Source organism: Arvicola amphibius, chromosome 3, assembly GCF_903992535.2.
Source record: "Arvicola amphibius chromosome 3, mArvAmp1.2, whole genome shotgun sequence".
Classification (NCBI taxonomy): domain Eukaryota; kingdom Metazoa; phylum Chordata; class Mammalia; order Rodentia; family Cricetidae; genus Arvicola; species Arvicola amphibius.
In genome coordinates this window covers 55,374,714-55,389,591 of record NC_052049.1, presented here as the reverse complement: position 1 = coordinate 55,389,591, position 14,878 = coordinate 55,374,714, and the positions used below count along the sequence as shown (strand labels likewise).

Sequence of the window (14,878 nt, the reverse complement as noted above, 5' to 3'; positions counted from 1 at the left end):
ATATTACATATGTTATACATATATTACATATATGTTCGTGCATGCATGCATACATTTAAAGAAGTACATTTTACATCTACACATTTTGAGGTATTTCAAATATCAGCAAGAATTTATAAATAACACATTAAAAATATCACATTAAAAATTTACACATAAAAATGTTCCTCCTAAAGTTTAAAATATGTCTATTTTTAAAGTCACAAAGCCATGCATATTAGTATGCTAGCCTTTTAAAAAAAAGAATTTTTTTCTAAAAATTCCACTTTACATAATTGTTAAGATGCACAACAGTGAAATACTCTCAGGTAGTTAAAAAAAAAAGTCATCTGAAAATGTGTTAAAAGCCATGTGTTAAAAGCATTTTCTCAGCAAAACAATACACAGCCATTTCACTCAAACTGTATGCTGTGAGTCCAGAAGTTCAGTAACAAACCCATTTAGGTTATTTCAAGCAGCCTAAAATACATCTCTACAGCAGAGTTTTCCTCCAGAAACCCTAATTCTGCTATTAAGTCAAGAGCAACTTCAAAAAAAATTAACAGATTACCTAGTATTCATAGATCAATTGATAACATATACACACACATGCATACATAGGTTACGGGCTAACTGTGATCCCAAAAACTCATATGTGGAATTTTTTTACCTCCCACCTTAGAATGTGACCTGAGGCAGGGTCTTTACACAGATAACTTAGTTACAGTGAGATTATTAGAGCAGGCCCTACTCCAGTTTTTCTGAACAATCTCCTATGCATTTTTTTCAGACAGCTGGCTCTCTCTCTCTCTCTCTCTCTCTCTCTCTCTCTCTCTCTCTCTCTCTCTCTCTCTCTCTCTCTCTCTCTCTCTAACGTGGGGCTCCAGTTATTGGTGTGTCCCATACAATACAATATGAGGAAGGATCCAGTTAGTTCTCTTTATAAGTTAAATTCATATAAGTTGCTTTGGAGATAGTTGTTGCTAATCTCTACCAAAAAATTTACTACAAGCTCTTTGTCAGGGACTTTTGAAGTTAAAGTAAATGCATTTTGCATTATGATCTTGTTACAAGCTTATGGGTGCCAGAGAGTAGATGTGGTAGTTTGAATGTAAATAGCCCCCATAAGTTCATAGGGAGTGGCACTATTCAGAGGTGTGGTTTTGTTGGGATAGGTATGGCCTTGGGAGGAGGTGTGCCACTGTGGGTTCTGAGGTCTCTTTTGCTTTACTCAGTGCCACAGACCATTCCCTATTGCCTGCAAGATGTAGGACTCCAAGCTACTTCTCCAGAACCATGTCCGCCTGCACACCGCCATTCTCCCTGACATGATGAGGATGGACTGAACCTCTGACACTGTAAGCGAACCACTCCAATTAAATGTTTCTTTATAAGAGTTGCTCTGGTTATGGTCTGTCTTCATAGCAAGAGAAACCCTAACTAAGACAGCCCCCCAAAAAGACAGCAATGGTCTGATTTATTGGAAGTAGGCAGTTACCAATTAACAAGTTCTTTACAGCCCGGGTTGACATTAAGATACAGTGTGCATCGCCCACTGCCCACCTCCACCATTAGTGTGTGACTTTCCCGAGTGAGTGGTCTGAAACAGCTCACACTGGCTACCTCCGAGTAGTACTTCCGAGAGTGTACAGTTTTCTGACTGCGCCAGCAAGCTACCATCCGTTCAGTGGCTTTAGACAACACACATTCCCACATTTCCTACCTAACAGTTCCCTAAGTAAGAATTCCAGAAGCAGTTCTCAAAGTCCAAACTTAGTGTTCCTTTCTCTGCTTCCTGTTCCCACAGCCCGCAGGTGAAATGACATCCCTTGACTTACAGTTTCTTTCCCCATCTTCAACACCGGTTGTCAGTGGGAGAAAGGCATTACTCAGACCTCTTCCACCCCTTTTCCATGTATGTATGGGCATCTACTCCCAATGAGTGATTAGACCACCTAAAGAGTTACTTCTCTAAGACAAGAACAGCTTCTTTACAACCTTAACACATCAGCAACCCCACTTCCCCTCTGCCATTTGTTCTAAATACTTGCAGGTTCCATGCATTGAGAAGGGCTTATGTTTGAGATCACTGCGTGCTCAGAGACACAATGCGCCTTCAGCATGTCCACCTGCATCTCCTGTTACAGGACAGATATTCTGATAACAACCTCAATGAGCCATAATGATTAAGTCAATGACTTGATGAAGAATCATTAAATGCACCAGATGCAGAGAAAGAAGCTAGAGGCATAATTTTAAAGATACCATGTGATAGTTACCATCCTCTGTTATTGATGGCTTCCAACAAGGAAGGACCAACTCTGTAATGTGTCACGCTCCAGCATGTCCACCAGAGATGGCATGGAGGCCCACTCTCTGCATTCTTTTTTCATTTACATGTGCTATTAAGGCAACCTAGAAAACCTGCATGGCAATACAAAGGTCTTTATTCATTCCCATGAGACACAAAGTACAGCTCTGGCTGGCCCAGAGAAGTTGGTTAGGGCTGACAGCTCAAAGAGAGTTCACAGTGACATCAAGGGACAGTTTTTAAAACTTATCATGGATTACTATAGACTTCTGGGATAAAAGGGGGTTCTTACACAAAGGAGAGAGTCTATCTTCAGCCTTAGTACTGTGTATTTAAACCAGATTATAGGTTGGAAGGTAGGTGACAGATGACTAATTCCATGACAATACCAGAAAGGTTGTTTTCTTAGAGAAGGGGGAACTTAGAGAAAAATGCATAACCGCACTTCATAGACTTTTTTTTTTTTTTTTTTTTTTTTTTACTGCTCTGGGGATAATGACTTGAGCTAGAGACTTAAAAAAAAAAAAAAAAAACTCACAAAAAGAAGGTAGAGGTAGAAAGAATTTGCTGCCCTGAAACAAGAGATAAGAGGATAATCCCAGAGTAATCAGGAAAATAATAGCAAGAACCCTCCCTTCAGCTGGGAGGGAACCACTGGAAAGACAGGAGGTTAGCAGGCTGTGAAGCAAGCCTCCAGCTGAAGGCAGAAGTCAAGCAGCTCTGCTGAGCAGACAGGGAAGGGAACAATTACAGCAGCCCTGAGGACAGGTGGCAGCTGTGGGGGTTCAGCTACAGGGGAACTTTGCCCTTATGATCGAGTGAGGTCACACCATCCTGGAGTAAGCAGGGGAGACTGACAAAGACCACACAGACAGGAAGTCTAACTAGTTTGACTCTTACTCTCTAGCGACCCACAGCTTCAGGAGATGGTGGGGCTTCTGCTATTGTTCGGTACTGCTTGTTTTGGTTCAGTTTGTTTTTTTGGGTTCCTTATTTTTATTTCATGTGCATTGGTGTTTTGCTTTCATGTATGTCTGTGTGAGGATGTACGATTGTCTGGAACTGGAGTTACAGACAATTGTGAACTGTCATGGAGGTGCTGGGAATTGAACCCAGGTCCTTGGAAAGAGTGTTCTTAACTGCTGAGCCACCTCTGTAGCCCTTAGTTTGGTTTTTAACCCAATGGCACCTCTCCCTGTTGTAAAATGAAGATAACATTTGCTTCAAGGCTTACATGTTACCAAACCCACAAATAATATGTATGAAACACAGCAGAGATAATTTTTGCCTTTGCTGCCTGTCTTTCCTTTCCCTCCATCAGCCGCACTCTGCAATGCACACTGTCTACTTGCCTCACCTGAAATAATAAACGCTCTTTTAATACTTGTTTTAGGATTTTTAAGGTGATAATCATAGATAATTAGAAGCTCTACTACTGAATCATAACTAGTTTCGTAAAAAAATGTTTTTGCAGGGGCTGGAGAGATGGCCTCAGTGGTTAAAAACACTAGCTGTTCTTCCAGAAGACCCAGGTTTGATTCTCAGCACCCAGATGGTGGCTCACACTGTCTGTAACTTTAGTTTCAAGGGATCCAAAGTCCTCTTCTGGCCTCCACAGGCACTATGAACAACACAGTGTCCAAGCAGACATGCTAGCAAAACATCCAAACACAAAAAATAATAAAATAATTTTAATGTGTCATGAGTTAGATACAAATAAACCTCTGTAATATGGGGGAGAAGATACTACTAGGATATTAAAATTTTATAGTACAATCCTCTGAGGAAAACCCTGAGCAACAAAGTATTTAGTTAATGAGTAGACTTTATATAAGTAAACCCTTGACCCCATATAAGCAGGTGTATTTACAAAAATCAAAATCAAATTAGTGAAACAAATGCTGCCTCCCACACAATTACTTCTGAAATGTCTGCTCAGGCAGTGCAGCCCTGCCTGGGGGTTCCCTGCAGCCACCTCCAAGGCCAAGTTCATTTCCCGAGGTGTCAGATGCTGTTTCTTCATAATCAGCTACTGTCAGTAAACTTACTGCAGGTTCAACCCACATTTGCTTTTCAAGTCAATGCCCTATTGAGGAGCTCAAGGAAAGATGCTCACAACTTCACTAAACAGTTTACAAACCCTATCAGGAATCATCACCTTCACGTTTATCCTGTTTGAAATTAAGAATCTTCATACTCTATAAGTTAAGTACATTCACTATGGTGCCAAGGGACATGCAGAAAGAATTAGTAACTAGACAACTATTGACAACACAACAGCATTTCCATAAATAATATTTAAGATATAATATACATATTTAATTTGAGATGGTGCCTTGCTGCATAACCAGGCTGGCTCAAACATGCAATCCTCTTGCCTCAGCACCCTGAGTACTGAGATTATAGACATATACCAACACACAGATCTAAAGATTAATAATGTTTCTTTTAAAAAGGTATATAAATAGCTTTTTTTAAACATAGAGAATATTTCCCGAGCCCGAGGTTTATGCCCATAATCTCAGACTTGTCAGAGGCAGGAAGATCAAGAGTTCAGGAACACTGACTCCTTAAATGTCTTCCTAGAAACCAGCATTTTCCACTGTGTGTGAGACTTATTTCTGCTATTTAACACATTAATAGTTACTTCCATTAACAGTTCCTACAAAGGAGTATCCAAAGCAATGCAGGATGTTTAAACTAATTTAAAGTCATGTTTTTTAGGGTTTTTTTTTTATTTAAATAGAAATAACAAAACAAAACGACAGGGAATCAATACACTATTCCAGAAAGCAATTGGTGAGAATTGCTGAGCTTGAATCTATACTAAGAAGCAGACACATAATGCTCGGCTTTGCTGACATTATCCCTTCTATGTTCATAAGTCCCAAGCATGTTTTATATTTTATATCTTAAAATATAAAAATAGATGACAATTATTCTGTTTCTTTTTTTGCATCTTTTTGTTCTCATTTTTTTATTAAAAATTTCCATCTCCTCCCCTCCTCCTCCCCCTTCCCTCCCATCCCTTCCACCCCTACTCCCACTCCCTCCCTCTCCAAGCCAAAGAGCCATCAGGGTTCCCTTCTGTTTCTTTAAAAATGTAATTTATTTAGCCATTTGCCAATATATATGCTACTTTGATAGGATTTGGGAACACAGACGATCATTTGGGGATTAAGCATGTGGCCCAATGGTCCAGTACACACAAGGCCCTCCAGTTAAGTCCTCAGTACCAAAGACAACAACAGGGAAAGACAGACCATATGAAGACAGACCATATGAAGACAGACCATATGAAGGTCCTGCCCCGGCCACATCGCCGTTTTTATCACACACTTTCATCTGCCCTGTTGTGATCCACTCTGTCTCCTTCCCCCTCGTTCCTTTTCACTCTGCACACCTCTCCTCTCCAAACTACAGCTCTACTGCCTCAGCCTTCCACGTTCATTGAGAACAGGCCGCCAAACTAGTTTCACCCTCAAAGAAAACCTCCATCTTCTCAGCCGATGCTCTTGCAACATCAGTTACTGACACTCCTTCACGTTTCCACACTAGGAGTAACTGTTCTTTTGGCTGTTGTCTAATGTAGTTCAAACTGGCCTCAAACTCAAGCACCTCCTGCCTCAGCCTCCTTCCAAATGCTGGATTACAGCGTATGCCACCACCTCAGATAGGAGTAGAGTCTTTAAGACCCACAACAAGCATCTCCACCACTGGTTTGTCCCATGACCAATTCCTGTCTGGAAGCTGGAGGAAAAGATTCCTCCTCCTTTTGTACCTTTAACACCTAATGACAAATTCGGTACACAGCAGAAACTCAATGAATGTTTTTTAACAATGAATAAATGAATGAATATTTAATAATGTGAGTTCAGAGGATGTATTGATAAGCTGAGAATTATTAGAAACATATATCAATATCAAGATTTTTCTTAGACATAAGAAAAGGATGTTTCATTAAGGTTTACTGCTAGACACCTAAATTAATAAAATTACCTAGATGGTGAGATAAAATATCCTAATAAAAAAAGGCAAGCCATTCAGAAAAAAAATAAAAAAGCAGAAACTGTCTCACCTTCGACAGCTTAGGTGCCCAATTTGGGTCTCACATTCATCACTTATATTTTCTTTTACTATACCTGGCTTTGTTTTAGAATTCAAATAATGATCCAGTTTATACCAGTTCAATTCAAGTTAGAAAAACTAACGAGAAGCAAATAAATGTGGCACTGTGCCTAGGCGCTCACACCTTGCTCCGGCATCATCCCTCCACCTCTGTCACTACATGAGGCATGTCACTGCATCCTGATCCTTCTTGCTAAATTAACTCCGTACCAGCTTAAGACATGTTCTACACAGGAAAAAAATATGAAATTACAGGTTTGACTCACTAATTGGATGTTTCAAATATATGTTTAGTAAATATTTAACTATAGAAATCAAAGAAGTGAGTCATTTAAAATGTTATCAGGAAAACAAGGCAGGTGCAGCATGGGAGCCATTTGGAGTGGCCAGTCACTCAGCTCAGCACCTTCCCTGTGCCAAGCCATTTCCTTCAGCCTCACACTCTGCACAGGACAACCCCCTTTCTGGGCTCCAGGGCCACTTGCTACTGAGGTTTCTTCTGATGTTTTAACTGGCACTCAGTCTTTGTGTGTGCAATAACAAGAAAGGATAAAGAGTTCGAGAAGGTGATAGGGCCTAATCACCTACTGTCACCTGAAGGAGGGCCGGCAAAAATCTTCCCACTGCTTTTTGTAGACCCCTACTGCGAACTCACAGAGAATGAGACAGGATGGTTCCACTGATTGTGCTTTAAAAGTATTTTACAATCTGAACTACAAAAAAAAATTTTAGAGGCTTTTAATCAGATCCACACATTTACAAAGCTCAACTTTACTGCAGCAAATATCTGCAATACAATCAACGCACTAATAATTTAATTATACTAAAGTAACTACAAAGAAATAAGTGATACAAAACAGTCACTACAATCTTGGTCACAGGACTTCAGCATGGGAAAGGAAGAGTGCTTGATATGGCATCCCTCTCCTGATTCGGTACCCTTCACTTGATATGACATCCCTCTCCTGATTCGGTACCCTTCACTTGATATGGCATCCCTCTCCTGATTCGGTACCCTTCACTTGATATGACATCCCTCCTTTACTTGGCTCCTAAAACCTAAAAATTAGGTTGAAATGGCCTCATATTAGTCCAGGGAACTGATTTATTAAACTTAGATAGAACAAATTACAACAACGCACTGACTAACCTAGAACCATCAAATATGTAATAACTTGATGTTATTAAACAGTTTAATGAGAAAAAAATCCTTTTCCCTCTTATCCTTCTAAAGAGCCCCTCCCCTAACCAAGGTTTTTCTGTGTAGTCCTGGCTGAACTAGAACTTGTTCTGTAGACAGGGATCCACCTTCCTTTGCCTCCCCTCCTGAGTGCTGGAATTAAAGGTGTATACCACCACAACTGACTTGGCTTGGTATTTTTTAATTAATGCCAAACTGGAATACTGACATTAGGAGAGGTTGCTCTTTAACCATAAAGAAGCCTACTTTATACAGTCTCAAAACTTCATTTTGACACTAACACTACAACCCTAAGTGTTGAACAGCCTCTAAAACATAATTTAACAGAAGACTAAATTGAAATGCTGTGATGGTTATTTCTAACACCTGTCACTATAAATGTCATTTGAGGGATATAAGTCTTCAGGATATAATAATCATCTCAAAAAACATTTTGTTTAAAGAAATACAAATGATGTTCAGTCTTTCACAGCCAATAATAATAATAATAATATATTAATAAATCTGTCTAACATAACACTAAACTTCAACATTTTCTTTAAATTCGCAACATAAATGCAAATGAAATAGTCAAGCATTTATTTCAAACGTCAGACTGCTAACGTCACTGGACACTCAGGCATTCTTCCACAGACCTTCAGTAAGTCACATCAACTACTGAGAGCAACTTCTTAATCCAGGCATCTTCCCGAATGTCACATGACCTTAGTCAATATGGTAACAACCAGTGTGGTTCAGTGCCTTACATGCAGCAAACAACCACAGCTCTACCACCTACTGGTCTTGGCTCTGCCTGACAGTAAACCCTCCCTTTCTGCTTTTTTTCTTCCTACTCCTTTCAACTATTTGCATTCTCCAAACTCCTCAATCTCACTTCCTACTGTGTGTTTTCACACTTAGGGATTATTCTTGTTCACCCAGTGTCTCACCTCACAGCACACTCACTCTTCTCTACCATTGCCAGAAACCTCACCAGCTCTCACTATGAATCTGTGCCTCGCCCCTGGATTTCCTGATTAACACCCTGCAATGTTTCCTCAGTTCTCAGAAGGAGCATTCCCCCTGGTCAGGAGTCTCTCCTGTCCTCATACTTCCCTAACTTTTCCAGCTGTGTGCCGAGTTTGGACTGTTTCTTTTCACGCCCTATGCAATTCCCTCTTCTCTTCCACCAAGTCCAAGCCTTCTTGTCCTGCAAATGTCCATGCATGCCCACCTCCTCCACTGGGCCTTCCTTGGCTGCAAATGTCCATGCATGCCCACCTCTTCCACAGGGCCTTCCTTGGCTATGTGCCCAGGATATTCCCATACCCATGAACTCACATGTGAGCACCACCTGCTATGGTCATCATGCTTGCCTCAAATTTCAGTATGAGAACTAGTAAATATGAGTAACAATTCTTAATAATTTGATGCAGTGCTTTCCATAGCCCTTCTTTCGACTATAAACTATGTTCTATAAACATAAAAATCTCTAAACTAAAGCAATCTTGAAACCACTGTTACTCGGTTCTCCCCGTATATTTTGACAACAAACAGAAGACAACAAGCTCTTAGGACTGCTCCCACCTGACAAACACATTCAATACAAAGACAAACACCTGAGGCAAACAGTTTGTCACTATTCACTATTCAAGGGTGTTTGATTCAGCTGACTACAATCTTTGCCTAATTCTAATCCTGAATGATACAAATAAATACAAATAAATACAAGTTGCTGGAGAAATAAATAAGAATTTCATAATCTTAAAAACAAAATTTTAACTCATAAAATATAAAATCCTTTGGAGACCTCTTGTGGTTAAAGTTAAGAATAAAAGTTAAATTTTTTAAAAAATGTTTTGAAAACTACTAGTTGACAGAGGTTTCTGTCCCACCTAGTCCCATAGTCATTCAGTCCCAAAGAAACACACAGAGGTCTACATTAATTATAAACTGGTTGGCCTATTAGCTTGGGCTTCTTACTAATTAATTCTTAAATCTTAAATTAGCCCATGCTTGTCTGTGTCAGCCATGTGGCTTGGTACCTTTCATTAGCAAGGCATTTTCATTTTGCTTCCTCTGTGTCGACTACTGACTGATGGTTTCCTCTTCCCAGAATTCTCCTGTTCTCATCGCCCAGCCTCTACTTCCTGCCTGGCTACTGGACAGTCAGCATTTTATTAAAATACAAGTGGCGGGATAACATTAGAATCTTCTATAATTCCAAGTGATTTTTGCATTTTCTCACATAGTATTAATACAGAATGTCGTCAATGGTGATAAAATACCCACCAGTACCTGATAAAAACTAGGGCTTTCATCTTCCAGCTGTGCAGAAAAAGATGGGGGTATAGAGAAACTGTAGGTCTGAGAGACAGGAAACTCCTATCAGCACTGACAACAGACACCGCCAAACTGACAATAAAACTTCGTATCTGAAACTCAGTGTTACACTGGTGCCTGGCAACCTGATCCCTGCTAAAGTACTTTCTTTTACATTTGTCTGGAGGCACTGACAGCTAAGGAGTACATAAAGTATCCACCATAGGAGTAAATAACAAGTCAGTAAAGGCCAAGGACCTTTGTGGACATTAAAGTGGAGCCGCTATCTCAAATTTTAAAAATTAAGGTAGGAACTCACCTCATGCAGTGAAATAAAGAAAAAGGTAAATTTAAAACTGAACACTACAAATAAAATTAAAGAAGAAGAAATAATTTGTTGGAAATAAAATATCGATGAAAATAAAGGTAAAGCACTTTCAAAATGGGAAAATATCTTTTGAAGTATAAAAATAATAAATGTTACCAGAGGCAAGGGGACTTAATTGGCCCAAATAGACTACTAAAAACAAGTAGAAAGAGGAAATTAAATTAAAATTTTTTTAAATGAATTTACTTTCCTGCAAGGTGCTTGGCAAGCCCCCTCCACTCTACCCCCATCTCTCTGGGGCTCTGGGGCTCCCATGTACATGCACAAGGCAGAGGTCAAGAGCAACATGAATGGTCTCTATCCGGAGCCCTGGGATCTTCCTGTCTCCTGTGCCAGCACTAGGACTACAGAATTTGTCACCACACAGCTTCCCTCATGGGTGCTGAAGAGCTGAACTAAGATCCTCATGCACAAGCATGTGCAAACAGTAATCACTGTATCCATATTGCAGTGTACATTTCTACCTCCGATTAAGATACTTATATATATTGTTTATGTATTGATATATTTACCATATTGCATTGTATATTTGTACATTGTTTATATTTGGAGTCATTGTCCTCATTTGTTGCACAGTTGTTTATTGTCTTAGTCTTTAAGTTAGATAGGTATTGAGAACTATATAGATCAATAGTCATCTATGTTTGTCATTTATAATTAGACTAATCAGGTTCGTTAGATACATAGAGATTATACTCAGAATAGATAGATAATCTTCAACCTCTTCAAAGAGCTGTAAAAATGGCCTTTAATTTAACTCAGAGTTCCATGGTAGACAAATAATTTGATAGTGAGACACAATTGCTCCTGGCAACACTGATCTATTCCCGAGAGATTGTTGAGCACCAAAGACACTCCACGTGGAGCCTTTCTTCTTGGCAGAACTGGCATTTGGGCAAAGAAATGCCCATACCTCAACCACTGACAGATACAGAGTATCCATCAATGGATAAAACAGGACTGTCATATCCTGCCAAGACAGGGTAAGATAGTTTTGAAAAGTTTCTTGCCTTTGAAAATGGTATGTCAGTTACGTTAGGCCTTAGCCAAAGTTGGTTGCTTCAACGCTGCAAACGTGACTTTGGGTGATTGTCCAGGTAGCTGGTTGTCTCTGTGATTTGTTGCATGCTTTAGAAGTTGTTTGAATGCACTTCCTAATTACTCAGGTAACATTATTTTCCTTCTCAGATCTTCGATGGGGTTGAAGACTATATAAATGTAGTTACTTTCCTCTCATGACTTGGCCAAGTTATTTATTATACAAGACTTAAGCTAGTTGGAATAGGATATTTGTGCTTATTGTATATGATTTTATAGTAGGTTTAGAATTCTCTTACTTAAACAAAAGGGGGAGGTGTTGCAGGAGCTCCTTCTGCTCCTTCAGCCAATAGCCGCTGAGATACCAGCCCATTGGGGTGTGGTCTCTCTTTTTAAAAATGCGGCCACTTCCCTCCTCGCTCTCTGGCTTCCGGCTCCGCTTCTGGCAACTAGGCTCCCTTCCTGATTGTGCAGAGGGCTGTTGTCTGGGACGGTGATCTGTAAGATTTTCCCCTTTAAATAAATAACCATTCTATTAATCATAATTCCAAACTGGTGTGGGATTGTTTGTGATTTACGCCTTCAAACCAGGAAACACAACAAAAAGCAAATGGACAAATCTCAACCATTTGTTAATGGATGTCATACGACATCTTGATTGTGAAGTGCTTACAAAAATATCAGCAGACAAAAGATGTTCGCTAAGCTCTGCTTCTAAATAAGCAAAGCAGAGAGGAGGGTGAGGCTGCTGAGTCAGGCAGGGCACGCTGACGCTGGCTGATGGACTCCTGGCACCTCACTGCACTATTCTGTAATTCCGTGGTCTACAATGTCTCATAAGAAGATAGATGGGGAACTTTTTAAGTTAAAAATCAAGTACAAAACAATATTTTGCTACAGGAACACAAGTTTATAAATAAAAAAGTGATATATATACATATATATATATGTATATATATACACCAAAGCGCAGTTATTTCTGTATTTGTGGAACTGTACTTACTTCATCTTTCTTTCTGTAACTCCTAATTCTTCTAAATGAATGTATATTAGCAATATCACCAGAAAAACAATCTGTGAAAGCTCCTTTGACACAAAGAAAAAAAGTAAATGAAAATGAACGCTCCGAACTCCAAAGACAAGGACAAGCATGTCGTCACATGAAGTCAGTTTGACTTTCTCACTGGCTTGTCAGCCCACTGGTTGTAAACCTGACAGTCGCCCCTTCACGTAGACAGCTCTCTTCACTCCTGTACAGCCGACACTTCTGCCCTTGCCAGTCATACTCTGTCAAAGACACCTTCCTGTAGAGTACTTAACCCTGCATGCCTTCAGAACCCAGCGAGGCACGTGGAGTCTCACACGTGTCTTCCCCTCCACTTGCTATGGTGCCCATACCTTACTTCTTAATGAGTGCTGTGACACGAGTTCTAGTAAATAAACTACAGGGCACCCCCTGAAGAGATACATGCAGCACAGAAATTATACAGATATTTAAAATTACCTCTAGAATGCACGCATAAATCATCAAATAATATAACTAAATAATATGGTAAATCCCTTTGAAATGACTGTCATCTATAGTTCTACACAATTTTTTTCTTTTAAAAACTCTATTATTGGGATATAACTACTATGTCTATAAGAACACGTGCTGCCTTGGGAATTAACTCCGGCTTGAGAATGGTCACCACTCACCTGACAGCGGTGGCTCTGTGGATGAGCATCTCCGTCGGCTCCGACAGGTGTGAGGGAAGCAGAAGTTCCACGGGCTGCAGACTTGATATGCGAGTCTCCAGCTCCAGCCTCGAAGCAGAGTCCTGGAAGCAGTCGAACACAACCTCACCTGTGGCTGGCTGCACTCCCTGGAAGCAAAGACAAACACGATAGCACAGAGCACAGACAAGGTCCCATCACAAACACCGACACATCACAAGCATGGTTCTAAGGTTGCTGCTCTCACCAATATGTGCTCAGTTTCTAAAGAGAACAGCTGCCTGCCCTTTAAGACTCTTACCTAAGTTAGCTTCACAGGTATCTACAACAGGCTGAGAAGATGGCTCAACAGGTAAAGAGTCTGCCACCAAGCCTAGAGAATCTGAGTTTGACCTCCACAAGGTTCCCGTGGTGGAAGGAGAGAACATACTCCCAAAGTTGTCCTCTGACCTCCACATATTTGCCATGTGCACCTATGCAAGTGTGAACATAGATAGACAGATAGACAGACAGACAGACAGATAATGCAATGTCTTAAGTGAGAATTTCAGGACACATTGAGCACGGGTTGGGACCTGATGTACCTATCAGCGTGCTATGACAAGTCACCAAGTCTTTGGGCATCAGCTTCCTCTTCTAGACATGGAAAGACATTATCAACTTCCCTCATCGGGTTGTTACAAGGACCAAATCAGACAAGTAGTAGCGTGTGAAAGCTCTGACAGCCTGGCCCACTAGGAGAGCACGGCACCACAACAAAGCACCAGTGAACACACCTGCTGGCATAGATGTAACAGTCTGATTGCTGCACAACAAAATCAGGCATAAGGAACGTTCAGTAAAAAAAGCCAGGACAGCTGAAAACCACCCCTTGTCAGCCCAGTGTCCGAACAAGAAGAAAACCTGAAAGGGTCAGGGTTTGGAAGAGGTGCAGAAGAGGTGAAGTTACTTAACCAAGGCCTCAGAGCAATAAAACGATGGAACTGGGATTCAAGCCTGAGCAGTCCGACCCCCCAGCCGGCACTCTCTCTGCTATTACTGATGCTTCAGAGATAACTACAGACAGCATACACTAACAAAAAGTCACAAGTATGACAAATCTTTATTCTGTTGACGCAGTCAACTGACAGCCACTTCTAACTAGATCCAAGCTCTGTCTAGAAAAGGAGACCATGTCTGCAGTGTTTACACAGCAATTCCTCCCCAGGTATACATTCATGCGAACCTGGGTATTGTATTAAGAGACACAAAAATACTCATAAACGTATTCTTTGTGAGCCAAAGACCACCAAGAGCCCCATGTGCCCAGCAACAGAGGAATGAGTACACAAAACTACAAAGAGCACTGCAATCAAAGATCCACAGCATGTAACAAACGTCACACTCAGGTCAGCGAGACGGCCCAGCAGCTAAAAGTGCTTGCTCTCGAGCCTGGTGACCTCTGGGATCCTCACACGGTAGAAAGAACTGATCTCCAAAGTGTCCTCTAATGTCTGTAAGCATGCACCACGGTACATGTGACCCCACGCAAACCAAATAAATAAACACAAAAACATTTTTTATTTTGCACACAAAATGGGAAACAAAAGATTCAATACACTATTATAGCATGCTTACTTTGCATATAAAGCTGAAAGTGGTAGAACCGGAACTGAAAGAGAAGGGCATTACTGTCTGCCCCAGAGTCGGGGTTACAGTTACTATAGAAGGAAAGGCACCTGGGACGGAGGATTCTGGGTAGTGTTAGAGTTATTCCCCCTGGGTGATTGTCTCACTTTACTCTTAAGTTTCTATTCATCTTTTCCACTTGAATATT

The 14,878-nt window shown here is 40.6% G+C and overlaps 1 protein-coding gene across 2 annotated transcripts in view; it reads right to left on the bottom strand.

Moving 5' to 3' along the window:
• Msh3 (mutS homolog 3) overlaps nt 1–14,878 on the bottom strand; it is a 140,650-nt gene that overhangs the window by 110,489 nt on the left and 15,283 nt on the right. For both annotated transcript variants that reach the window (XM_038321228.2, XM_038321227.2), the window contains exon 8: nt 13,045–13,211. In XM_038321228.2, coding sequence (XP_038177156.1) covers nt 13,045–13,211 — 167 coding nt within the window. The remainder of the gene's footprint in view (nt 1–13,044; nt 13,212–14,878) is intronic.